At 45.0% G+C, this 27462-nt stretch overlaps 2 protein-coding genes and 1 long non-coding RNA gene across 12 annotated transcripts in view; 1 reads left to right on the top strand and 2 right to left on the bottom strand.

The window, feature by feature from the left end:
• LOC134341673 (gastrula zinc finger protein XlCGF57.1-like) overlaps positions 1–8356 on the top strand; it is a 27752-nt gene extending 19396 nt beyond the window's left edge. Inside the window, exon 3 of the mRNA XM_063039599.1 lies at positions 1942–8356. Within this exon, the coding sequence (XP_062895669.1) occupies positions 1942–3028 (1087 nt within the window). The 3' untranslated portion in view covers positions 3029–8356. The remainder of the gene's footprint in view (positions 1–1941) is intronic.
• LOC134341677 (uncharacterized) overlaps positions 1–11115 on the bottom strand; it is a 22265-nt gene extending 11150 nt beyond the window's left edge. The window contains exons 1-2 of the long non-coding RNA XR_010016841.1: positions 11011–11115; positions 9763–9835 (exon numbers count right to left, since the gene is read on the bottom strand). This is a non-coding gene — a long non-coding RNA (uncharacterized LOC134341677). The remainder of the gene's footprint in view (positions 1–9762; positions 9836–11010) is intronic.
• Positions 11116–11800: 685 nt separating this feature from the next.
• Positions 11801–27462, bottom strand: part of LOC134341663 (zinc finger protein 239-like) — a 42991-nt gene continuing 27329 nt past the window's right edge. For 6 of the 10 annotated variants that reach the window (XM_063039579.1, XM_063039575.1, XM_063039578.1 and 3 more), the window contains 2 exons: positions 20694–20896; positions 17668–19534 (listed from right to left, as the gene is read on the bottom strand). In XM_063039579.1, coding sequence (XP_062895649.1) covers positions 18173–19126 — 954 coding nt within the window. In that variant the 5' untranslated portion in view covers positions 19127–19534; positions 20694–20896 and the 3' untranslated portion in view covers positions 17668–18172. Of the gene's footprint in view, positions 15625–17667; positions 19535–20693; positions 20897–22685; positions 23201–23277; positions 25480–27462 lie in introns of those variants that run through there. The other 4 variants (XM_063039580.1, XR_010016828.1, XR_010016829.1 and 1 more) reach the window with 4 other exon arrangements.

Here is a 27462-nt window from a genome sequence, read left to right on the forward strand (position 1 = left end):
CAAGATGAGATAGTAAATTGGATGAGACACTGTCTTTGGGAGAAGCCAGACTGTGGTAGCAGATTGTTGCCTCTCTGACTGGAGGCCTGTGACTAGTGGTGTGCCACAGGGATCACTGCTGGATCTGTTGCTGTTTGTCATCTATGTCAGATATCTGGGTGATAAAATGGTTAGCTGTATCAGCAAATTTGTGGCTGACACCAAGGCTGGGGGTGTAGTGGACAGTGAGGAAGACTATCATGGCTTGCAGAGCAATCTGGACCCACTGGAAAAAATGCGTTGAGAAACAGAAAATGGAATTTAATGCAGACAGGTGTGAAGTGTTACACGTTGGTAGGACCAAGGTCTTACACAGTGACTCGTAGTGCTCTGAGGAGTGATGTAGAAGGAAGGGATCTGGGAACGCAGGTCCATAGTTCACTAAAAGTGGTGCCCCAGTTAGGTAGGGACGGAAAGAAAGATTGTGGCACATTGGCCTTCATAAACCAAAGTACTGAGTACAGGAGATAGATGTTATGTTGATGTTGTATAAGAAATTGGTGAAACCTAATTTGCACTATTGTGTGCAGTTTTGGTCACCTACCTACAGGAAAGATGTTAGAGGTTGAAAGAGTTCAGAGGAAATTTGCAAGGATGTTGCCACGTCTGGAGACTTTGATTATAAGGAAAGATTGAACAGGTCAGGCCTTTATTTGTTGGAACGTAGAAGATTGAGGGGAGATTTGATGGAGGTGTACCAAAATTATGAGGGGTATAGATAGGGTAAATGCAAGCTGGCTTTTACCACTGAGATTGGGTGGGACTACAACCAGAGGCCGTGGGTTAAGAGTGAAAGGTGAAACGTTAAGGGGAACATGAGGGGAAACTTCTTCACACAGATGGTCATCCGGTTGTGGAATAAGCAGTTAGCACAAATGGTGAATGTGAGCTCAATTTCGACACTTATGAGGTATGAGTAGGTACCTGGATGATAGGGATATGGGAGTAGAAAGTTAAAATAGTTCAGCACAAACTAGATAGGCCAAAGGGTCTGTTTCTGTGTTGTACTTTTCTATGACTGTGACAAGAACCTTAAATAATACTAATATTCACTTTATATCCTTTTAACAGACCAACCATTCATCTCAGCAGCAAATTTTTATACGGTGTTTAAACTGTGGCACTTTAAATTCACTGTGCATAAAAGAAAATCCCAGCTGCAGGTCAACAAAGGCTATTTGTGTGAGAGTGTTTCGGTGACTGTGGAGCCAGAGACCTATGTAGCTCAGTGGGAACAGGGAATAATACCAGTGGAGAGAGTCAAACTGATCCGAGTCACATATTTGAGATGGCAGAAATGCCCCATTCGTATAGAGACAGGAAGAGCATCAGAGAGTTCAATTCCAGATACCAGATACCATTTAATTCCAGATACCAGCACTCTGCACAGTTAGAAGATGATTTCTCTCTCCAACTTGGGTTGACCCTCACTGTAACTGTGATGTCAGATCACTCCTTGGTGACTAAAGTAATCTCATCTGAAATGTTGTCCTTCACCCATTGATGGATTTTGTAAATCTTTTTACAGGTTAAAAACTACAAGGAATTTGTCTCTGGGAATTTTGAACACAACACACCAGTTTTGCTGTCTCTGTCCAGATATTTAAGAAGTGGAGCAAGGGAACCACTCGATCATCCTTCCTGCTCAGACTGTGGGGAGGGATTCACTCGATCATCTGACTGACTGGCACGTCCATCATTTTACACATGGGGAGAGGCCATTCACTTGCTCAGGTAATGGGAATGGATTCGTTCAGTCATCTCAGCTGAAGGTACATCAGTAAGTTCACACTGGTCAAGGCCATTCACCTGTTCTGTGTGTGAGAAGGGATTCAGTCGGTCTTCCCACCTGTGGACACACCAGTCAGTTCACACTGGGCAGAGGCTGGTCATCTGCTGAATTTGTGGGAAAGGATTCACTCGCTCATCTGACCTGATGGCTCACCGGCGAGTTCACACTGGAGAGAGGCCGTTCACCTGCTCAGAATGTGGGAAGGGATTCACTCGTTCATCCACCCTACAGAGTCACCAGCGAGTTCACACAGGGGACAGGCCATTCACCTGCTCAGTCTGTGGGAAGGGATTCACTTTGTCATCTCAGCTACTGAGACACCAGTCAGTTCACACCAGGGAGTGGCCATTCAACTGTTCAGACTGTGGAAAGGGTTTCACTTGGTCACCCGACCTACTGGCACACCAGTCAGTTCACACAGGGGAGAGGCCATTCACCTGTTCAGTCTGTGGGAAGAGATTCACTCGGTCATCCGACCTACAGAGTCATCAGCGAGTTCACACTGGGGAGAAGCCGTTCACCTGCTCAGAATGTGGAAAGGGATTCACTCAGTCATCCAACCTACAGAGTCATCACCGAGTTCACACTGGGGAGAAGCCGTTTACCTGCTCAGACTGTGGGAAGAGATTCTCTCATTCATTTCACGTACTGACCCACCAGCGAGTTCACACTGGAGAGAGGCCGTTCACTTGCTCAGAATGTGGGAAGGGATTCACTCAGTCATCCACCCTACTGAGTCACCAGCGACTTCACACTGGGGAGAGGCCGTTCACCTGCTCAGAATGTGGGAAGAGATTCACTCGATCATCCGACCTACTGAGTCACCAGCGAGTTCACACTGGAGAGAAGCCGTTCACCTGTTCAGAATGTGCAAAGCGATTCACTCGATCATCTGATTTACAGAGTCATCAGCGAGTTCACACCGGAGAGAAGCCGTTTACCTGCTCAGAATGTGGGAAGAGATTCACTCATTCATCCACCCTACAGCGTCACCTGCGAGTTCACACTGGGGAGAAGCCGTTCATCTGCTCAGTCTGTGGGAAGAGATTCACTCGATCATCCACCCTGCAGAGTCATCAGCTAGTTCACACTGGGGAGGGGCTGTTCACCTGCTCAGACTGTGGGAAAGGATTCAGTCAGTCATCCCAACTACTGGCACACCAGTCAGTTCACACTGGGGAGCGGGCATTGATATGAATCTCGAGGTTTCATTTCCTGTGGACTGTCATTTTAAGAGAGAGGGAGAGATTAAGAAGGCGAATCAGTCTGACTTGCAGCTTGTTTACATTGCTCACAGCTTGCTTATTTTTAACCGAGGACACAGACACTCAGTCAGATGGAGACAAAGGAGAAAAAATGGAAGGATCGAAAGAAGGGAACTAGTGGTCAAGGGTCACTGTTTAGAACTTTCCTATGCCCACAAGGGTGGGTTAGTTATTGATTCAGCGAACATCAAATGTGTGGTAACACACATCAAAGTTGCTGGTGAACGCAGCAGGCCAAGCAGCATCTATAGGAAGAAGCGCAGTCGACGTTTCAGTCCGAGACCAAATGTTATCACCTCATTTGATCCATCGGAGTGGATCGGATTTGTGAAGACCACTTATGTCTTATGTGCCTGGGTATGGTCTGGTAATTCACTTGACCATGATACCCCTTGTGACAAGTCCCTTTCGGTGATAATTCGTATGTGGATTTAGAACGACAACGGATAAAATCTACAGCGACTGTTCTCTTGTTTTACCACCATGGAACCTATGGAATTTGACATAATTGCCTTGTCTCGACATTTACCCTGGATTACAAATATCTGTCTCATCAACTATTCCATGGATGAACTGAACTTTCATACTTTACCATCTCAAGCCTCTAAGCTCAATAGTTTGGGAGTTATATTTAAATATATATATATATATATACACACACACGTAACACTGTTCAATTTTGTTTATCTTGTTTTAGTTACTATCTTATAAGTAGATACTAATAAAGATAGTGATTTTAACATCAAAACCAGACTCCGGGTGTAGTCTATTGCTGCTGGTTCGTTTCTAAAGCGTTACGGTTCGTAACAAAATTGGGGCCTGCGTCTGGGATATGAACAAATGTGGGGGCATATTGATTGATTAATTATCAATTTCATTGGGAAATCCCTTTTGATTTATTTGTGTGTGAAAAATCAGCAGCAATGGATATTGATAGATTTCTGGAAGCGCCAACCTCTGAAGCATTAGAGGATGCCAGAAGGATTGAGTTGTTGAGTATTGCTAAAAGGTTAAAACTTGGAAAGGTGAAATTGACAATGAGGAGGTCACAGATGCAGAGGATAATAACTGAGCATTGTGTATCCGAGGGTGTGTTTAAAGTGGAGGAGTTGGAGGTGTTTCCTGAAAGTAAGCCCACTGAGCTTGAGCTCCAGAACAAGTTAGAAAAATTAAAGATGGAGGCTGCAGAAAGGCAGAGGCAGTTTGAGGCTAGAGAGGCAGAAAAACAGAGGGAGGAAGCAAAAAGACAGAGGCTGTTTGAGCTGGAAAAGATAGAGAGATTGCTGCAAAGGGGTCTAGTGTTACACTCTGGTGATAAGTTTGAGTCCAGTCAGGAAGTTAAATTGGTACCTCCATTTGATGAGGCAGAGGTTGATAAATACTTCCAGCATTTTGAGAAGTTTGCTCAGAGTTTAAAGTGACCAAAAGCGGGTTGGCCAATTCTCTGACAAAGTGTAATTAAGGGGAAGGCTCAGCGAGCCTATTCTGCCTTGACAGTTGATGAAGCAGCTGATTATGACATTGTGAAACAGGCTGTGCTGAAAGCTTACAAGTTGGTCCCAGAAGCATACAGGCAAAGGTTTAGAAATTTAAGAAAATTGTTGTATGGAATTTGCTTATGAGAAGTTTGTGTGTTTTGAACGCCGGCACACATATGAAAATGTAAATGATGATTTTAACAGCTTGAAAGAGTTGGTTTTAATTGAAGAATTCAAAAGGTGCATCCCTGATGACATGAAGACATATTTAGATGAAAAGGATGCTGCCACTTTTCAATAGTCTGCTAGATTAGAAGATGAGTTTGCTTTAACTCGTAAGGTTCAGTTTACCTGGAATAAGAGCTTCCAAAAGAGTAGCAGGAATAACCAGGGTAAACCAGAAGTTAAAGCTGGGATTAGTAACAGGAGTAAGGATGAAGGGAAGCAGTTGAAGGAGAAATATTCTGATCTTTCTTGTTACTATTGTAAGAAAGCTGGTCATATGATGGCTAATTATTCCATCCTGAAGAAGAAAAAGGAAAAGGAGGCCATCCGAAATGCCTGTGATCTATATGTTGAAGCACATATAAACCCACAGGGTTCTGAACATTCTGTTGAGGCTTAGTTAAGGACTGAGAGGTCTGACCGAGTTAAGAAGGGATTCGATCATTTTATGTCAGATGGGTTTGTATTAGTAAAGGAAGGGTCAACCCCAGTACCAGTGAAAATTCTTCGAGATACTGGGCTTCTCAGTCAGTTACGTTAGACAGCGTTCTAAAGTTGGGTGATGAGACTAACATTGGTGAGGTAAATCTTATTAAAGGCATTGGGGGTGGCATGGTTTCTGTGCCATTGCACAGGGTAACTTTACAGTCAGGTTTGGTTTCAGGACCTGTTAAATTCAGATTATCTTCCAGTTTACTGGTGGAAGATGTTACTTTGCTGTTAGGGAATGTCCTGGCAGATGGTAAAGTTGTTCCTGCAGTGCAGTTGACAACTAAGCCAACCACTGACGACCCACAGATGGATTTTAACATTTATCCTTCCTGTGCAGTAACTCGAAGTATGGCTAAAAAGTCTGCCAATGGAGACGGTTCTGTGCAGCATGATTCTGGTACCTATGACAGCCAAAATCGGGATCAGGTTATGATGACTTGTAAGGGTCTTTTCTGCCTTCATTGTTTCAACAGGATTCAGGTACTAAGTCTGATGAGAAGGATTTATCCCTGTCTTGGAAGGAGTTTATAGCAGAACAGAATTGAGACCCTGAGATTGAACCTTTAAAAGAAACAGCTGTCTCAGATGATGCGAATAAGAAAGTGCCAGTCGGGTATTATCTCAAGGATGGAGTGTTAATGAGGAAGTAGAGGCCACCTGCTATACCTGTGAGTGAGGAATGGGCAATTGTTCACCAAGTTGTAGTCCCTAAAGTATATAGGACTGAAATTTTAACTTTCCCCCACAGTATGCCCTTAGGTGGCCATTGAGAACCTAGAACAGTTGAGGCCCTGTGGCACACAATGTTGTGCCGACCCTTAAACCCTGCCTCCCATATAACCCCCCACCTTAAATTCCTCCATATACCTGTCTAGTAGCCTCTTAAACATCACCAGTGTATCTGCCTCCACCACTGACTCAAGCAGTGCATTCCTCGCACCAACGACTCTCTGAGTAAAAAACCTTCCTCTAATATCCCCCTTGAACTTCCCACCCCTTACCTTAAAACCATGTCCTCTTGTATTGAGCAGTGGTGCCCTGGGGAAGAGGCGCTGGCTGTCCACTCCATCTATTCCTCTTAATATCTTGTATATTTTGGAGTGAATAAAACTGTAAGCAGGATTATGAAAGAATTTTACTGGCCTAATTTGAGGAAAGATGTTGTGACCTATTGCAGAACCTGTTACACTTGTCAAGCTGTGGGTAAACCCAATTAGTTCACCCCAGTGGCCCCACTCCGGCCTATACCTGCTTTCAGTGAACCCTTTTCCAAAGCTATAGTAGATTGTGCTGGCCCATTGCCAAAGACTAAAGCTGGCCATCAGTACTTGCTAACTGTTATGTGCACTGCATCCAGATTCCCAGAAGCAATACCTCTCAGAAATATTAAAGCTAAAACTGTGGGGAGGGCTCTTATCAGTTTTTTTTTACTTTATTTGCTTTGCCTAGAGAAATCCAGTCTGATCAACGAAGTAATTTTACATCTGGATTGTTCCAGCAGGTAGTTTATGAACTGGGAACTAAAAAAATTACATCGTCTGCGTACCATCCAGAATTGCAAAGGGCTTTGGAAAGATTTCATTCTACCCTCAAAACAAAGATTAAGACATACTGTGCAGAAAATGGAAAAGACTTGGATGAAGGCAAACTGTCTTTTTTGCTTTTGTTCACAATAAGTGTCTCGGTACAGGAAAGACTGGGCATAGTCCATTTGAACTTATATTTGGTCATCGAGTGAGGGGAACTTTGACCTTGTTAAAGGAACAATGGACTGATGGGGATGTACATGTTAACCTGTTAGACTATGTTTTGAAGTTCAAAAATAAACTACACCAAGCCTGTAGTCCAGCGAGACAAAACTTAAAGATTTCTCAAAATAAAATGAAGTGTTGGTTTGATAAGCTGGCTTGCAAAAGAAAATGTCAGGTGGGGGATAACGTGCTGGCCTTATTTCCAATGTTGCCGAATCCACTTCAGGCGAAATTCAATGGACCGTATGAAATAGTCTCTCAAAGTAATGATGTGAATTATGTTATTAAAACACCTGCCCGATGTAAACTAACACAGGTGGTACACATAAATATGATAAAGCCTTATTTTGACAAGCAAACCATGGTCACAGTACATGACACAGATATTGGTCAAGCCAAACCAATTAAACAACAGCCGTATCGCTTGAACGTAGAAAAGTGTAAATTGACTGAGCAAGAAATTTAATATATGCTGAAAAATTATATTATTAGGCCTTCAACATCAAATTGGAGCTCACCCTGCATTGTTGTGCCCAAGCCTGATGGCAGTGTTAGATTTTCCACTGATTATAGGAAGGTAAATGCAATAACGAAAACAGATGCCCATCCTATACCTAGGGTGGATGAGTGCATCGATAAGGTTGCAAAAGCTCAATTTCTTACAAAGATTGGTCTGCTTAAAGGGTATTGGTATATTCCATGGACGGACAGAGGTAGAGAAATTTCTGCATTTGTGACACCTTCTAGGTGGTATGAATACAATGGTTTGCCATTTGGAATGAAAAATGCTCCAGGAACATTCCAGAGAATAATTGATTCTGTAATTCGAGGGTTAGAACACACAGTTGCCTATATTAATGACTTAGTCACAGGGAGTGACACTTGGGAAGAGCATATCTCTGCAGTAGAAAAGCTGTTTGACAGGCTTTCCCAGGCCAACCTTACAGTTAACTTAGCTAACAGTGAAATTGGCCATGCCACTGTGACCTATCTTGGCTATGTAGTAGGTCGTGGCAAGTTGGCTCCTGTTCAGGCAATTTCTGAAGTTCCTATTCCAACTGGTAAGAAGCCTCTTAGAAGGTTTCTGGGAATGGTTGGATATTATCATAAGTTCTGTAAGAACTTTGTAGATATCGCTCTTCCTCTGACTAATCTCCTGAAGAAGGTTGAAAAGTTTGTCTGGACCGAGCCTTGTCAGATTGGAGCTGTGGCTGGCGACACAGTCATGGGTATAAAGAGAGTAAAGGAGGGGGCCAAGGAGACAACCCTGCGGGATATGAGTCCTGAGGGTCAGAGAGACAGAGGTGAGGGAGCCCACTCTTACCACCTGCCGGCGATCTGACAGGAAGTCCAGGATCCAGCTACACAAGGCAGGGTGAAGGCCGAGGTCTCTGAGCTTCTTGTCGATACTTCATGCCTTCGTACGGCTACTGCTCTGCCCATGACTGCAAGGAACTGCAGAGAACTTTGGGGAACAGAGAACATTAGAGAAACAAGCCTCCCCTCCATGGACTCTTCCTACACTTCCCCTGCGTCGGAAAAGCAGGCCATGTACTCAAAGGTCCTCACAACCTGGACATTCTTGCTGCAAACCCGCTCCCCCATCAGGGAAGAGATACAAAAGCCTTAAAGCGCGTAACACCAGGCTTAAGGACGGCTTCCTGTCTGCGGTTATAAGCCAAATGAATGGTCTCCAGTCCGATAAAATGGACTCGACCTCACAATGTGACCCTGCACTGCACTTTCTCTGCAGCCATAATACTTGGTAACAGTTATTGTTTTGTCGTATATCAGTTCAATGTACTGTCATCATGTATCAAACTGTGTGGATGGTATGTCAGACAAGATTTTCACTGTAGCTCAGTATGTGCTGATAACAAACAAATTCCCCATTTTAATTGTGTGGAAATATTAGACAGACTGAGCTGCTTTGGAGCCACAGAAGGAAATTTAATTGTTGTCATTTCTGAAGAATGCAAACAAATGGAAAAGGCTTCAATCTCACATTACAATGTGTGGTAACTGGGATCAGGTGACCGGTGGTGGGTCTTCCATACCAATTATCAGAATCAGGTTTAATAGCACTGGCATATGTCATGAAATTCGTTGTCTCTGCGGCAGCAGTAGAACCTAATTCATAATAATAGATTTTAACAATTGTGATTTAAAATAAGAAATATATATATATATTAAATAGTTAAATTATGTAAGTAGTACAACATAAAAAAATGTAATAAACTATTTTAATTGTGTGGAGCTATTTGACTGACTGGGTTGTTGCATTGGAAATTCTGGAGTGAAGCTTAACTAAAGTGTACACATTTATGAGAAGCTCAGATAAATAGAAAAGGCTAAATTCTCACATAAATTGATCATACACCCAGAAACATTGGCTGCACTTCAGCAGGTAAAAACAGTGGAATGAAACATGATGAAAATTTTGCAGATAAAAACATATTGTCCACCCACGAGAGGACGTGACAGATCCCATCTCACTGCCTTGTCTGAACGGGCGAAAGGTGAAGCTACAGGGACACGTAGAGCAGTGACCGGCAGATGCTGCAGATCTGCGGGAAAACGTGAACAGGAAACGGGATCAGGTGACGGGTGGATGGTCTCCCACCCGGACCGGTGACTCTGCTCCTTGCCCCTCACATGCTGTCCGACCCATCCGCTGCATTTCCCACATTATTCCATATTTACAACAAATACATGGTTACCTTTTCTCTCCATATCTTCTCTGTCCCTTTCCCTCCACCTCCAGGTCACAGAGTCATGGGCTCGATTCCCATCCTGATCCAACACACAATTCAGACCCAAACAGGAAATGTGCAGGTTTCATTTAAATCAGTCCATGTTTATAAACACTCATTTCTATTCACATTCCCCCCGGCCTCACTGGACAGCAACACTGAGAAACAGCAGGAGATGGCCATTCAGCCCCTCGAACCATCAACAAGATGGCGGCTGCTCTCCCATCTCAGCCACATGTTTCTGCCTGATCCTCATTTCCTCGATCCCTTCGGTCTCCACTCATCTGCCGGCCTCTGTTTTATGTGAGGACGATCACTGAGTCTTCACTGCCCTGCGTGGTGGGGATTTACAGACATTCATCACCCTCGGAGTGGAGACATTTCCCCTCATCTCAGTCCCGGACAGTCCACCCCCTTTTTCAGAGACTGGGATCCCTGGTTCAACCGGTAATGATGTTGTGCATTTCAACGTGTTCACCTCTCAGTCCTCGATTCTCTAAATGAAAGGGTTATCACATTTGATCTTTCTTCATATGATGACCCCACCACTCCAGGGATCAGTCTGGTGAATCTTCATTGCACTCTCTATAACAAATACTCTCTAATCTCTTTGTTAACCCTCTATTGAATTAATTTCCATCTTCTGCAGCCCCGTGTTGCCCCAACCACTCACCTCCCACCCCGTCACTATTTCCACCTTCCCACCTCCCCCTCACCTGGATCCACCTCTCACTCCCCAGCTCTTGCCCCATCCCCACCCCTCACCTCTTTTCTCTGACTATTTCCCGTCCACTCTCAGTCCAGAGGGAGGGTCTCGGCCCGAAATGTTGACGGTCCATTTCCCTCCACAGATGCTGCCCGACCCACTGAGTTCCTCCGGCAGTTTGTTCTTTGGTCTGTATAACCCGGGTTAGTGTGGGGAGCGGGATTTTACACCATATTCCCGGTACAATCTCAACAAAACACAAAACTTGTCACTTTGCCCGGACCATTGGCCCCGCTTGCAGGGCAACAGTCTGCCGGTGTTTGCCCCCCAATGTGGTGAATCGCCACCACCGTGGGCTCAGACTTTCCACAGATGAGCCCCTCCTGTCCCCACCGGGACAAACATCCTGTCCGCCCCCTCTCTCACCGTCTTCATCCTTTCAATAAAATCCCCCTCTCCCTCCCCGGGGAACCGGCATCAAACCGACGGGCCGAGCGGTCTCCTCCTACCTCTCAGCGATACATCAGACTCCGGCCGCAGGAGACGCTTCACAAACGCCCCAACTTCCCTCGGAGGGAAATGGAAATAAATCAGAAAGCGGACATTTACTTCGGGATTTGTTCCTCTTTGAGAAGAGATGTCAGCGGGGGTAACGCCCTCTCGGCAGGTCCGGCTCCGCTATTGGGTGTAACCAGTGACTGACATCGCTTCGCACCAATGGGAATAGCGCAGCTCTGCAATCAGTTCAATTCCTCTGTTGACTGTGCGGGGGGGGGCGTGGCTCGTGCTCAGTAGCTCAGCCGTTAAACCGAAAAAGCTCGAGCACAGCAGCGCGTGTGTGACGTAAGGCACCGTGCTCGTGACAGCGGATGCAGATCCGGGGAGACCATGGGTGACGTCAGGCCCGTGGGGGGGGCTGCTGTGTGACGTCACGTGAGGGGGCGCTTCAGTTTTAAAACACCTTTTGTTGGGTCCGATCTGGAACAACAAAATGAAATTCGGGTTTCATCGGGACCGGATCCGGTGTTGTGAGATGTGTCCGGCTGTGCCGTGTTGTTGGTGGAGTGGGCAGCGGGGTGTTTGTCTCCGGGCTCTCCTCAGCCCCGGTTTTCACTTTGCGACCGAGCCCGGGCCGTGGATCAATTCCTTGTGGTTGTGCAGGGGGTTTGGGGCGAAGGGACAGTCTGTCTGTCTGTGTGGGTCGGGGTTATGAGTGGGTCCCGGGACAAATTAACTTGTAAACACCGGACCATCTGGTGAATTGGATCAGACAGCTTCGCTCGCCTGTCCTTTCAGGAAACAACAATTCTCTCTTCATATTAATGACTGTCTAAACTTGCTGTGAACAAGATTGTGTGTTACAAGATTGTGAGTTACAGAGTCTAGGACAGCTGTCACCGTCATGGGCTGCGAGTGCAGACAGGGATTGGGGTCACTGAGCTGTGCATCAGAGAAGGACACGGGTTTGTACAGCCTCCTGTGGGGTAGAAATGTCCACACGGTGAATTCGGATCTGCTGGCACATCGGGAGTCTGAAAGGGAAAGGGAATAGGGAAGGGGCTGAGCAGAGAGTTTTAACAGGGGAACCTGTTCAGGGGTGGAGGGGTACAGGAGCTGTCTGATAGATCGTTTTAATTGTTTTTTATAATCTGACAGATGGTGACTGAGGAAGAAGCTTGTTGACGGAGGATACCCGGAGGCGAGCAGCTCAGACACGGAATCAGGAATTGAATTGAATTGACTTTATTTCTTACATCCATCAGGAGTAAAAATCTTTACCTCACGTCTCCATCTAAATGTGCAACGTGCAATCATAGTAATTTATAATAGTTTATAATAAATAAAACAGACAATGTAATATAGACTACACTCAAATCAGCGTGAATTCATCAGTCTGATGGCCTGGTGGAAGAAGCTGTCCCGGAGCCTGTTGGTCCTGGCTTTAATGTTGCGGTACCGCTTCCCGGATGGTATCAGGAGAGTGACAGTGATGTGATTTCCTGTGTCACGGGTACAGACAGTCGTCTCAAGTGAGGAGTTTGTGTGGAGATGCAGCTTCCCTGGAGGTGGAGGAAAGAGGACACACCAACAGGTGGAACCAGCTGTGGGAAGACATGGTTTGTCAGGTCTGACGATGAGCTGAATGTACCATAACCTTCAGACTGAATCAGAAAACCATTCTGAGGGTATTTGAAATGTCAGAAGCAGGGGAGATGTGATCACATGTGCAGAGGGCAGGGGTTGTGTCTCCATCAGACCCTCAGTGAGATGGTTCAAATTACAATGTGCAGGGATGAAAACACAGTGTTTGGGGTCGGATTTTATCACTGATTCTGACACAGTGAGAGGGTTAATTTTGCTGTAAGGAAGCAACATTAATCGAAGACGACACAGGGACTTAATCAATTGCCAGTTGTTTAGCAGAAGTGACCAATTTGTATGTTACCTTGACAGAAACAGATATTCACAGTGGTGACAAAGGGGTTCAGTCTGGTTTACTTCAGGTTGGAGAGGGCTGTGGAGTTTTGAAATCAATGCCGTGCGGTGTCACCATCGTTAATTTGTCATGTCCGGAGTGGTGGATCACACAGCACGGAAACAGGCCTTTGGCCGGCCATACCTGTTCTGACCATCCACTCACTGTCTACACTGGTCCCATTTATCAGCACTCGGTTCATAGCCGACTGTATCTCGGCAGTTTCAGTGCTCACTCACTTCGTAAATGTTGTGAAGGGACCTGCCTCCACCACCAAATCGGACAGTGTGTTCCAGATTTCAGCTACCCCCGAGAGAAAAATCTCTTCCTCAGATCCCTATAATCCTCTTCGTCCTCATTAAATCTATGCCCTCTGATCTGTGACACCTCTGTCCCAGGATCGTGGCCGACATGGGCATCAGTGAGGCCTTTGACAAGGTTCAGCATGGTAAGTTGCTGTGGGAAGTTAGATCACATGGGATCCAGGGAGAGCTGGCGAACTGGATGCACATTTGTTTTGATGGTAGGAAGCAGAGAGTGATGGTGGGAGGCTGTTTATTGGACTCAAGGCCCGGCCCAGTTGGGTTCCCCAGGGTTACAACCATTGCTCTTGTTATTTATTGATATTTAATTATATTTGCATTTGCACAGTTTGTTGAATTATATGCTCTACTTGATCTTTCATTGATTCCGTTGCTATTCTACAGATTTGCTAAGTGTTCCTGTAGAAAAAAGAATCTCACGGTTATATGTGCTGACATTTAATGAAGGCTATGGTGCAGGTAGTTGGAACGAGGCAGTAAAAAGTAAAGCAGATCAGCATTGACTAGAAGGGCCGAAGGGCCTGTTTCAGTGCTGCTGGGCTCTGTGACTGTCATAATATTCTGATTTGTAATTTCCACAGTCAGTGCTTTGCTACTAAACACTGAACCCAGAAATTTACCAAACAAGAATTGGAACTCTTAGCTGGCTACAAAAAGCGTTTACAAGCTGTGATACTTGCCAAAGGGGGTGTTACTAAGTACTGACCATGCAGGGTGCCCAAACTTTTACTTTGGGCCCTTTTCCTTTTTTGCTATTTTGAAACTGTGAAAGATGGAAATAAAAATGTAATCTTGCTTAAAATATTAAAGAAATCTTTTATCTTTATCTATATGCCTTTTGGAAATCAGGTCATCTTTTACTCGCTTAACTATTCACAGTAACAGAAATTTTAACCAGGGGTGCCCAAACATTTGCATGCCACTGTATATATCCTGTGCCTTCCGAATTGCTTCCAGAAATTCCTGCCATTGCTGCTCTGTTTTCATCCCTGCCCGTGTTCTTTTCAAATCAATTTTGACCAATTTATGTCTCATGCCTCTCTAATTCTCTTTATTCCACATCGACTCTAGCTTCTCCTTCTCCAATGTCAGGGTGAATTTGATCACATTAAGATCACTTGCCCCTAAGGGTTCTTTGAATTTAAGTGACCCAATTAATTCTGGTTCATTACAACACCCAATCCAGAATAGCTGATCCCCAAATGGGCTCAACCACGAGCTGCTCTAAAAAAGCATCTTGTAGGAATTCTAGGAATTCCTCCACTTGAGACCAACACCGTCCTAATTTTCCTAATCACCTGCATGACAATCCCCCATGACTATTGTGTGCCCTTTTGGCACGCATTTTCTATTTCCCATTGTAATTTGTGGACCACATACTTACTACTGTTTGGAGGTCTCTATACAATTCCCATCAGGGATTTTTTTTTTTTTTGACATTTGCTGTTCCTTAATTCTACCAACAGATTCTACACCTTCCAACCCTATGCCATCTCTTTCTAATGATTTTATTTAATATTTTACCAACAGATCCACACAACCCCACTACCAGCTTGTTCTTTCAAGAAACATACAAGTATCTGGGAAACAAGAGGACCTGCAGATGCTAGAAATCTAGAGAACTACACACAAACTGCTGGAGGAGTTCAGCATGTCAGGCAGCATCTATGGATGGGAATCAATATTTCAGGCCGAGACCCTTCATCGGGACTCTTGATACCCTCATATCTGGAATATCAACAAGCAAAGAAAATAGAAAGTAGTGTGAAATAGGGAAAACCTTTGACAAAATTTAGTTCAAGGCATTTAAAAACCTGCCAAACAGAGCTCAAAGTTAACAAATACAACAAAGACAATAAACACTTTTATCAATACCAACATTGATTTTTTTAAAAAATAAAAATATCTTGGTCCCATTTCAATCAGTAAAATTTAAAGATAAATAAGAACTGAAATGATATTTACGCTCAAACACACTTAGATTAACACTACCTTGGACAGGAGCTAGAGAAGTAACACACATGAAAAAAATATCACACAAAGGTCAGATAAAACCTCTAAGTATATACTTTCAACAAAATTGAACAGGATTCAGAACTCCATGTGTGTGTATGCAATCGTGATAAGAAATATCGACCAGAAAACTTAAATGAGATGCCAACTCAGGAAAATGAAAAATCACTATGGAAGAAAACATTAACCAGTGGAATGAGTATACCCTCCATGGGAGACATCTCAACGATCTGAGCAGACGAGATGGTGGCAAGGAAGCATCGAGCATCTGACTGAGAGTTGGAGACCTCTTCCCAGAAACAGAGCGGTTCCTTGCAGAAATATGGGACAAGGTGGTTAACAAAAGGAAAAAAAAAATTGAGAATACATGAAATACACACAAACACGGTGGGAGGAGAAGATGGCGGCACGCCTGCGTGTGCACAGCCCTCAGGTGAAAAATGATATTGTATCTGTTAAATAGGGGCCGTGGACAATTCTGATTTGATGGAGAATGGATGTGAACGCACAGAGGAACATCTGGAGAAATTTATGAAATGCCCGTTTGCTGCTGTCATTACTGTGTGGTCGGGAATGTTTCGGAGGGTAGGCCTCAAAATCCCTGGCCTTGCCTGCTTTTGGTGACCGAGATTGAGGTCGAATCGTTCGGACTCAGTACTCGGTGTCAGAGAGCTGATCACAGCTCGAAGTTTTCGGATGACTCAGAGTTGGATTGTGGTCGGCATGGCAGGGAGAGTTTCTCTTCCTTCTCCCGTCTGCGTGAGATGTGGGACATTTGAGAAACTTTGAACTTTACTGTGGTCACGGATTTCTTCATCAAGTTATGGTATTGTTACACTGTTTGTAACTATATGTTATAATTATGTGGTTTTGTCAGTTTTTTCAGTCTTGGTTTGTCCTGTGTTTTGTGATATCACACTGGAGGACATATTGTATCATTTCTTAAGGCATGCATTACTAAATGACAATAAAAGAGGACTACGTGTCTTCATAATCATATAAAAACAAGGCAGTAAGTGCAGAAAATGCCAAGAGAAACCAGACACAATCCAACACATTCCAGGATCCTGCAGCAGTTTAAGTCAATCTGATTACTTGCAAAGGTACAATCAAATGGCAAATAATATTCACAAAAATCTTGCTTTAAAATACAAACTCATGAAGGCCCTCCATCACTTCATAAAGGCATCAGATTTCAAGCCTGATCCAGTTCAGTCAAAATATTACAAATTATATGATAATCAATACATTATTTCAGATAGGACAATCCATAATAACCATCCGGATATAATATTACAGGATAAACAAGCAGAAACAATTCTCTCAATAGATAAAACCATTCCCCACACACACATGTTCCTCGACCAGTGGAGCACCTCACCACAGGTATTGTTTCTGTCATCAGTCAGACAACTGAAAGATTTTCTCTGTCAATCAGCTTCCAAATGTTGTTACTCTGTCATTCGTTGCCACGCCCCTCATCATATCCCTTCTCCTCATCATACGTTCTTACCCCGACCATCATCCAGATCCACAAACTCTGTCCTGTGCAGACCTGCCTCTGGTTTCTGACCCTGCTTCATTGAACATCCAACTAATGGTTTCCCATTCTGCTTTCAGTCTTTAGAGGACAGTGGTGTTTTCTAACAACCCTTTAGAAGCAGGGAAAATGACCCATAATGTGGAAATGAGTCATCATTACGGAAGTTAATGACCAATGTCATTCTTCCTCAGCCCAGAGACTTGAGAGGCAAAGAACATCTCAGACAGAACTGCAGTCAGCTCGACTTCTTGAGTCTGCAGAAAATTCAAGGGAAGCCTCTTCACCCACAGAGTGGTGACTGTTTGGAACCCATAAGCACAGGGAGAGCGAGAGATGAACAACAGGGCAGGATTTCAAAGGACCGTCGTGGAACTGAATCACTGGCAGGGTCCAGCCGGCCTGAGTTGATTCTCTACTGTATACTTGGTGCGTTATAAATTCACTAAGTACTGGAGACAGAGTTTAAAATAGAACTGATATATTTGTCTCCGATCTAGAATATTAAACTCCAGTTCCATTAAAGGTGAATATGCAGCAGAAGAAACTCCTCCCATGCCCAGTGACCAGGGTGCAGAATTGGGTGTGGTGAGCACCAGAAATAATTGCAGAGTTCAGCACTGACAGTCACTCTCAAAATTGCATTCAGCAACTGTGATGGACAAATATCCAGCAAGCAGCTTATTGAAACTTTCTCCCCAGTGTGAACCCGGTAGTGTATCACAAGTGTAACATGCTGTAAGGTTTCACTGCTAATGTAACGGCCTCTCTGTAATGTTTCACTTCTGAGGTAATGGTTCTCTGTAGAGCAATGTTTAGGTTATGACTAGAGATAACAGGGTTTTGGCGTGCAGGGCTTTCCAAAGAGAGAAATGTTCTTTCTTGTGAGTCTGGAAGAGAGATTTCATGGTCTTTTGCCAGGGAGAGATGAGAAGACACGAATGGAGAGAGTGGGCCCTTTTGCTTTTTTTTTGTTTCCTTTACTAACCACATAGTCAAAGTAAGAATTATAAAGCTCAATTGTTTAATCACATATTGTCTCCTGCTTGTTATTTTGCGGTACTGATTTGTAACAGTGGACACATCACACAGCATCCACCCAAACGAGATTTCTTAAGTTTGGCTGGGCTGGAGGGCTATCACCCCCTATATTAAGCTGCTAGCCGAAGCGAGAGTTACATAAGGTTAGATGACTGAGTGACTCACTTCCCACATTCAGAGCAGGTGAACGGCCTCTCCCCAGTGTGAACTCAGTGATGCACATTTGGTTGATTTGGCTGAGAGAATCTCTTCCCAATGTCTGAGCAGGTGAACGGCTTCTACACAGTGTGAAGTCGCTGGTGTCTCAGGAGGTGGAATGACCGAGTGAATCCTTTTCCACATTCTGAGCAGGTGAATGGCCTCTCCCCAGTGTGAACTGACTGGTGTTCCTTCAATTGAGATGACTGAGTGAATCCCTTCCCACACACTGAGCAGGTGAACGGCCTCTCCCCTGTGTGAACTGACTTGTGTACAAGTAGGTGGGATGACCGAGTGAATCCCTTCCCACAGTCTGAGCAGGTGAATGGTCTCTCCCCAGTGTGAACTCTCTGATGTTCCTTCAGATGAGATGAGTAAGTGAATCCCTTCCCACAGTCTGAGCAGGTGAACGGCAGCTCCCTGGTGTGAACTCGCTGGTGTGCCTTTAGGTTAGATGACCAAGTGAATCCCTTCCCACACACTGAGCAGGTGAATAGCCTCTCCCCAGTGTGAACTCTCTGATGTACCTTCAGTTTAGATGACTGAGTGAATCCCTTCCCACAGTCTGAGCATTTGAACGGCCTCTCCCCAGTATGAACTGACGTATGTACCAGTAGGTCGGATGACCGAGTGAATCCCTTCCCACAGTCTGAGCAGGTGAACGGCTTCTCACCGGTGTGAAATCGCTGATGTCCCTTCAGTTCAGATGACGAAGTGAATCCCTTCCCACAGTCTGAGCAGGTGAATGGCCGCTCCCCAGTGTGAAATCGCTGATGTATCTTCAGTTGAGATGACGAACTGAATCCCTTCCCACAGTCTGAGCAGATGAAAGGCCTCTCTCCAGTGTGAACTCTCTGATGTACCTTCAGTTTAGATGAGCAAGTAAATCCCTTCCCACAGTCTGGGCAGGTGAACGGCCGCTCCCCGGTGTGAACTGACTGGTGTCTCAGTAGGGCGGATGACCGAGTGAATCCCTTCCCACAGTCTGAGCAGGTGAACAGCTGCTCTCCAGTGTGAACTCGCTGGTGAGCCATTAGGTCAGATGACCGAGTGAATCCTACCCCACAAATTCAGCAGATGACCAGCCTCTGCCCAGTGTGATCTGACTGGTGTGTCCACAGGTGGGAAGACCGACTGAATCCCTTTTCACATACAGAACAGGTGAATGGCCTTGTCCCAGTGTGAACTTGCTGATGTACCTTCAGTTGAAATAACCAACTGAATCCATTCCCACAGTCTGAGCAGATGAATGGGTTTCCCCCTGTGTAAAATGACGGGTGTGCCAGTCGGTCAGATGATCGAGTGAATCCCTCCCCACAGTCTGAGCAGGAAGGATGATCGAGTGAATCCCTTGCTCCACTTCTTAAATATCTGGACCAAGACAGCAAAACTAGCGTGTTGTGCTCAAGATTGCTGTAGACAAATTCCTTGTTGTGTTTAACCTGTAAAAATATTTACAAAATCCATCAATGGGTGTCGGTCAACATTTCAGAAGAGATCAATTAAGTTGTCAAGGTGTGATCTGACATCACATAGTTACAGTGAAGTTCAACCCAAGTTGGAGACAGAAATCATCTTCTCACTGGGCACTGTGCTGGTATCTGGAATGACCATCAATTCCCTGATGCTGTTCCTGTCTCTATGAGAATAGGGCATTTCCACCATCTCCAATCTCTGACCTGGCTCAGTTTGACTCTCTCCACTGGTATTATTCCCTGTTCCCACTGAGCTACATGGGTTCCTGGCCCCACAGTAACTGAAACACTCTCACACAAATAGCTGGCAGTGCATTCCACACACCCACCACTCTGTGTAAAAAACTTACCCCTGACATACCCTTGGTATTTATTTCCAAGCACCTTAAAACTATGACCCCTCTTGTTATCCATTTCAGCCCTGGGAAAAAGCCTCTGGCTATCCACACGATCAAAGCCCCTCATCATCCTATACCCCTAAAAAAGGCTCTAAACATAAACAAGGAAATTATACATTGAAGATTTGTTAGAAGTATACAAAATTATAAGGGTATAGATAGGGTTAATGCAAGCAGCTCTTTCCACTGAGGTTCGGTGGGATGACAACCAGAGGTCATGGGTGAAAATTTAACGGGAACGTTTGGAAAATCTCTTTACTGAAATGGTTGTGAGAGTGCGGAATGAGATGCCAGCACAAGTGGTGAATATGAGCTCGGTTTCACCATTTCGAAGAGGTTTGGATGGTAGGGGTACGGAGGGCAATGGTCCCAGTGCACGTGGTTGCATTAGACAGCTTAAATGTTTGTTTGGCATTGAATAGATGGGCCAAATAGCCTGCTTCTGAACTGAACTTCTCCATGTTTCCATGACAGAGAAGCTGGACAAATTTGTTCAGAAGGGATACGGTAGGAGTGACAACGGAGCAGCAATGGCTGGAGTTTCTGGGAGCAATTCGGGAGCTGAGTGATCGATACATCCCAAAGAAGTGGAAGCAGTGGAAAGGCAGGAGGACACAACCATGGCTGAAATGAGAAGCCAAAGCCAACATCAAAGCCAAAGAGAGGGCAAACAAAAGAGCAAACACTGACAGGGAATGGACTGGCACAGTGTGAACTTGCTGATGTACCTTCAGTTGAGATTACTGACTGAATCCATTCCCACTGTCTGAGCAGGTGAATGGGTTCACCCCTGTGTAAAATGACGAGCGTGCCAGTCGCTCAGATGATCGAGTGAATCCCTTGCTCCACTTCTTAAATATCTGGACAGAGACAGCAAAACCGGCGTGTTGTGTTCGAGATTCCCGTAGACAAATTCCTTGTCATTTTTAACCTGTAAAAGGATTTATAAAATTCATCAATTGGTGTAGCACAACAGTTCAGATGAGATCACTTCAGTTGTCAAGGTGTGATCTGGCATCACACTGTTACAGTGAAGTTCAACCCAAGTTGGAGAGAGAAATCATCTTCTAACTGGGCACAGTGATGGTATGTGGAATGACTATCAAATTCTCTGATATTCTTTCTGTCTCTATGAGAATGGTTTCAGAGGAGATGTGAGGGGTAAGTTTTGTTACGCAGAGAGTGCTGAGTGTGTGGAATGGGCTGCCAGCAACGGTGGCAGAGGTGGATACAATAGGGTTTTTAAGAGACCCCTGGACAGGTATATGGAGAAAATTAGAGTTAATTTCTCAGGTATGGACATATTCGGCACAGCTTTGTGGGCCGAAGAGCCCGTGTTGTGGGGTAGTTTTTTTTTTCTATCTTTCTACCATTCCCAATCTGTCACTTGGCTCAGTTTGACTCTCTCCATTGGTATTATTCCCTGTTCCCACTGAGCTGCATGAGTGCCTGGCCCCACAGTAACTGAAACACTCTCACACAAATAGCCTTTGTTGACCTGCAGCTGGGATTTTCTTTTATATATTATTAACTTAAAGTGCCACAGTTTTAACACCATATAAACAATTCCTGCTGAGATGAATGGTTGGTCCGCACAGCTGTTAAAAGGACTTAATGTGAATTTTTGTATTATTTCAGGTTCTTGTCACAGTCACAGAAAATTACAACACAGAAACAGACCCTTTGGGCCATCTAGTTGATGTCGAGCTACTTAAACTTTCCACTGCCATACCCCTACCATCCAGGTACCTATACAAACCTCTTAAATGTTGGACTTGAGCTTGCATGAACCAGTTGTGCTGGCTGCTCATTCCACACCTGGATGACCATCTGTGTGAAGAAGTTTCCCCTCATGTTCCCCCTACCGTTTCACCTTTCATCCTTGACCCATGGCTTCTGGTTGTAGTCCCACCCAATCCCAGTGGAGAAAGCCAGCTTGCATTAACCCTATCTATGCACCTCTATCACAATCAAATCTCTGCTCAATCTTCCACATTCCAAGCAATAAATTCCTGATCTGTTCAATCTTTCTTAATAACCCAAGTCCTCCAGACCTGGCAACATCCTTGTGAATTTTCTCAGAACTCTTTCAACCTCTTTTACATCTTTCCTGTAGGTAGGTGACGACAACTGCAAACAAGACTCCAAATTAGGCCTCACCAATGTCTTCTACAAGTCAACATAACACCCATGGGACCGAAAGAAGCTGCAGAAGATCGTGAACACGGCGCGGCGCAGCACATCACACAAACCAATCTTCCGTCCTTGGACTCACTTTACACCGCACACTGTCGGAGCAGTGCTGCCAGGATAATCAAGGACACGACCCACCCAGCCAACACACTTTTCATCCCTCTTCCCTCCAGGAGAAGGTTCAGGAGCTTGAAGACTCGTACGGCCAGATTTGGGAACAGTTTCTTTCCAACTGTGTTCAACCAACACCCCTGACCCCCCACACTCACACAAGCCAAACTTACCACTAGAACATTAGACCTCTGCTAGTTTAAATTCCTGAACTAACAAATCCCTTGTCACCGCTTTGACATTCCTCTGCCAGGTAATTTCCCGACACCTCCCCCCCACCTCGAGCAGTTTCTAAAGTGGCCCACCTGTTGTTGTGCAGGATAGCAACAAGAGTACTCTGTGATGGCTGTTTAACCTCATTCCCCTTCCTGACTCTCACCCAGTTTCCTGTGTCCTGCACCTTGGGTGTAACTCACCTCTCTTCATGTCATATCTATCACCCCCTCCAACTGCTGGATGATCTGGAATTCATCCATCTCAAGTTCCAACACCTTAAAGAGCAGGGTTAGAAGCTGCAGCTGGATGCACATCTTGTAGGTCAGTGGTCCCCAGCCACCAGGCTACGGACCGGTACCGGGCCGCAAGGCAACGATATGATTTGGCGATATGAGTCAGCTGCACCCTTCCTCATTCCCTATCATGCCCACTGCTGAACTTGAACGCATGCGAGGTCAAAACGCACACGTCATCCATGTCAGCACGGGAAGAAGATCAACTCTTCGAGCTTGCAAATGACGGCAGGCTGAAAAGTACATTTGACATAACATCTCTGCCGGCATTCTGGATCAAAGTCAAGGCTGAATATCCTGGGATAGCCACGAAAGCATGGAAAATGTTGCTCCCATTTCCAACATATTTCTGCAAAGCGGGGTTTTCTGCAATGAATGCAATGAAAACTAAATTGTGGAATAGAGTGGACATAAGGAACCCCCTTCGAGTATCACTGTCTCCCATCACCCCTCGATGGCACCATCTTGTTGCAGGGAAACATGCCCAGGGCTCCCACTGATTCAGCGATATTGGTGTGTTGCAATGATTTTATATGTTCATACGGGGAAAATATGTGCTGTGTGTTTAATATCCAAACGTTACTTAAAATGTTATGATGACCTACAAGTGACTTATAATTGACTTATCACTATATAACAGTAACATATAGTAAAAGCAGGAATGATACGATAAATACACAGCCTATATAAAGTAGAAATAATGTATGTACAGCGTAGTTTCACTGAACAGAATCGCCAAAAACAATTTGTAGAAAAAAAATCGGTACGTACATGCATGCGCACACAAGTGCCCGTGCAAGGCTTCATGGTCATTGTAGTCTTTCTCAGAGTAAACACAACTTATTTGACTGCTACCCTTGTCCCTTGGTAACTCTAGCCTGCCCCGCTCCCCAGTCAGCCGCTCCGCAAGAGTATTGTCAATAATAAACCAGTCCGCGGTGCAAAAATAGTTGGGGACCCCTTTTGTAGCTGAGGGCATCATGGACACTGGAGGTCTCCCCATCTTCCCACCAATGTCCCTTCTAATTGGTAATGACCAGTGTGCACATAAATATAGTACCGTGCATTTTTCCCACCCAGTGACAAAATGTGCACAGTGAATTTTATATAGAGAGGTATTCATTTTTACAGCTAGCAAATCACTGTCACTAAGAACTTTGATCTCCTTTGGGTTCGATTGGGTTCATCTGCATTCTCACACAACCTATCTCGTAGGCCTGTTAACGGGTAATGAAGGATTTTCTCACAAGAGCCTTTGCACCCAGTGCTCCCGAACCCCGATCCTCCCAGTGCTCAGATACGGTGGCCGCTCGGGTAAAACAGCAGCGGCAGGGAAGGGAAGGTCCCTATACCCTGAGATCCACACAGGGAATACTGAGGATTATTCCGAGACAGGGAGGGGAGAATCCAATAAAACCCCAGAGTTAATGGCTCCACAAAGACAGTTGCCCACCGGAATGCTGCCCAATCCATGAGCAGGAGGAGGGACAGCCCTCAGTGATTCCTCTGTATGCACCCTGGAAGCCTCAGGAAATGATCATGATCATGAATCAGGCCCCAGATAGAAAAGAAAAACCAGCACAGTTTGCTCAGTTTGTCCGCAGTACTATACAAGAGTTTAATGTGACCCCACAAGATTTATTCGGTCTCTGCTGCATGATTCTGTCAGCTGATGAGGGCTGGAAATGGAAGGCAGAATTGAGATACCAAATCTATCAGCAGTTACAGGCGGGAAACCATAATGAGAATGAACAGACAGACCAGATTATTCAGGCCTTGGAAAGGGCTCTCCAGCAACTCGTAAACATCACTCAGGTACAAGAAGGCAAACCTCAGCCTGGGGAAATTGGGACCAGACTATTGGGAGCGATTTGTGCCCTATTGGGGCACTTTCACAGGAGATCAAGCCTTTAATGATGGGAATCCGTCCCCCAGTTTAATGCCTTACTGCTCCAATGCTTACCAATTAAGTTAGTGATAGTCATAGTCAGAGTCATAATTTATTGATCCCGGGGGAAATTGGTTAAAGTTAGCCAACATGATTAAAACAAATTATATGGATTGGCCTGAGAATCAACGAAATTGAATGCAACGAGCTTTGACGTATTATTGGGACCCGGCTTTTGAATCCCGATCAACCCCGAAGGGAGCTAATATTAAAGGTGATTATGTTCAGCGGGAAGCAGGACGCGAGCGGGCTACATCTGGGGATCAGAAATTGGAACGAAAACTGACCAAGGGACAGGTGGGGACAACAACCGAGGGAAGAGCCTGGAGTTCCTTGCCTACACTTGACGAAACAAGCATCCAGCACCAAGGGAGACTGGCAGGACTTGGTTGTGGGCCAACTCCGATACTAGAACGAGTCTGAGGTGAAGACGGGACATCTGGTAAGGCACTCTTTTAATATTGACCAAACCCAAGATGTTGTTCCCCATCTCTGGGCAATTTCAGGCCATGAATTCGATTACACCAACTGCTCCCCTGTCCGGATCATCATGAAAGAAGGCCAGACTCTCCCACCCATTCCGCAATATCCCCTCAATCCCGAGGCAATATTTTATGACGATGCAAGCTCTTCTGTGGATCCAGCAGCATATTCTGGCTATGCGATGGTGACGGACAGTGAAATAGTTGAGCAGGCCTCTTTTGAGGCAGCTGTCTCCGCCCAGAAGGCTGAGCTGTTTGCTCCGACTCGTGCCTGTATCCCAGCAAAACACAAAAGTGCGAACGTTAACCCAGACTCCCGTTATGCATTTGGAATTGTACATGACTATGGGCCAACTAACCAAAATACTCCAAGCATTACAATCGCAGATACAGCAGGCTTACAAGGAAGAGAACTACCCCACAGAGAGGAGTGACTATCCCACCATAGAACCTGGGGACTTTGTCCTGATCAAGAACTGGAATTGAGGGAAACTCAGTTCTCGGTGGAGAGGACCACATCAGGAGTTACTGACCACCCCCATGCTGTGAAACTGAAGGGGTAATCTTGGTGGATACCATCGAACAGACTGCAAACATGTTACTGAAGGAACTGAGTAGAAGGACTCTCTCGGACCAAAGGAAAATGTATTGGTTGATAGTGGTGTTCGTGTTTATGACTTTGAGAGGGCTCACCCCAGCATCTGGGGGCTCCCATGTTAACACCTTTCTGTCTCTCTGTCACACCTGTGCCAAACAGGTAGAACTAGGGGCCCGCTGGGTTTGTGCTGAAATTCCCCAGCATGATAAAACTATGATTCCAATGTCAGTAATCCCGCTCAACCAGAGTGAGGAACTCTCAGCCTGGGCTTTCTCAAATATCACCCGGGGAAGTGAGGTGAGGAACTGTGGTTCAGTCAGAGATGACTGTGGATGTCAGTGTTTTGAGGGATGGTATCTCAGGCCCTGACCAAACGGAATTCCTATACTGGGAAACATGCATCCTGGCCATACTTGCAGGTGCCCAGCAGCGGAGAGGAATAACTGAGACTGAGTGATTTTGGATGATCGCTTTTCTCTCCTATGGAGTAGCCAGGAATTCACGAGAGATAATCAATTTGGCTACAACACTTGAGGAGCTGGCCACAATACTGCAGGGGCCCTGACAGAAACACAGGCCCAAGTAACAGAAATATCCACTGAAATGATTGCAATCCGGCAAACAGCCCTACAGAATCGTATGGCTTTAGATTTTATCCCAGCTGAGAAAGGGGGAACCTGTGCTATTATTGACACAGAATGCTGCAACTATATCCCTGATGACTCCACTAACATTACATCCCTCTCCGAGCACACTGCCAAGGAGATTGACAACATCAAGAAAGTAGGGCAGGATTTACACGGGTTCACCGAAGAGTCAAAATGGTGGTCTTTGAAGGCCTTTTCGGTAATATGTGGGGCATGATATTGCATTCTGGCCTAATAGTTATACATATCATTGTAATAATTAACATTGCACGCTGTTTTTACCCACTGATAAGTCAATGCTGTACTCAGTGGCTTTCTCTGTAAAAAAAAATACTGCTTTGTTGATCATGTAATGATCAAAAGGAGGGAATGATAAAGTATGTAAAAGGGTTAACACTTCGTTAAACAATAGCAGCCTGTTTTTCTGAAAGAAACTGCTGATGATCAACAGATGTGCTAAGCCACGCTGAGCCATATTTCTTCTTGAGGGTAGCTAGCTGGGGTTTCAGGATGCTTATCTCCCTGTGCATTCATGCATAGAGATAGGACAGCTTCAGTCTGTTCTGTGTGTGTAAGCCATTATGACAATATGTAATTTGCCTTTCAGGGCTGTCGTGTAGTAAATAACTTTTGCTCCAGTCTATCTTGTGTGTGGGCTATCTAGACAGATATACCTGTGGTGTAAGGGGAATTGTTAGTCAGTTAGTGGATTGGGCGAGAAAAGTCATACACTGTTCCTGTTTGAGCAACTAACTGAGTAAGCCCCGGGTGCTTGGAATAAAGAGTTTGTACTTATACAGTCTCTGAGTGACTTTATCCGGATTCGACTTCCACAGAATGGGAGTGGTTTTAAAGGGCTGGGCAGCTGGAAGCACATTACCAGACCTGGAGTGATTGCAAATGGGTCTGACAGAGGCATAATTGGTTCTTCTGGGCACATTCAGTCTTACTCCAACTATTTCCTACTTTCTCTTGTACAGTTATGTAAAGTCTAAAGGACCAGTGTTTG

The sequence above is a fragment of the Mobula hypostoma genome, unplaced genomic scaffold (genome assembly GCF_963921235.1).
Source record: "Mobula hypostoma unplaced genomic scaffold, sMobHyp1.1 scaffold_36, whole genome shotgun sequence".
In the NCBI taxonomy this organism is placed as follows: Eukaryota; Metazoa; Chordata; class Chondrichthyes; order Myliobatiformes; family Myliobatidae; genus Mobula; species Mobula hypostoma.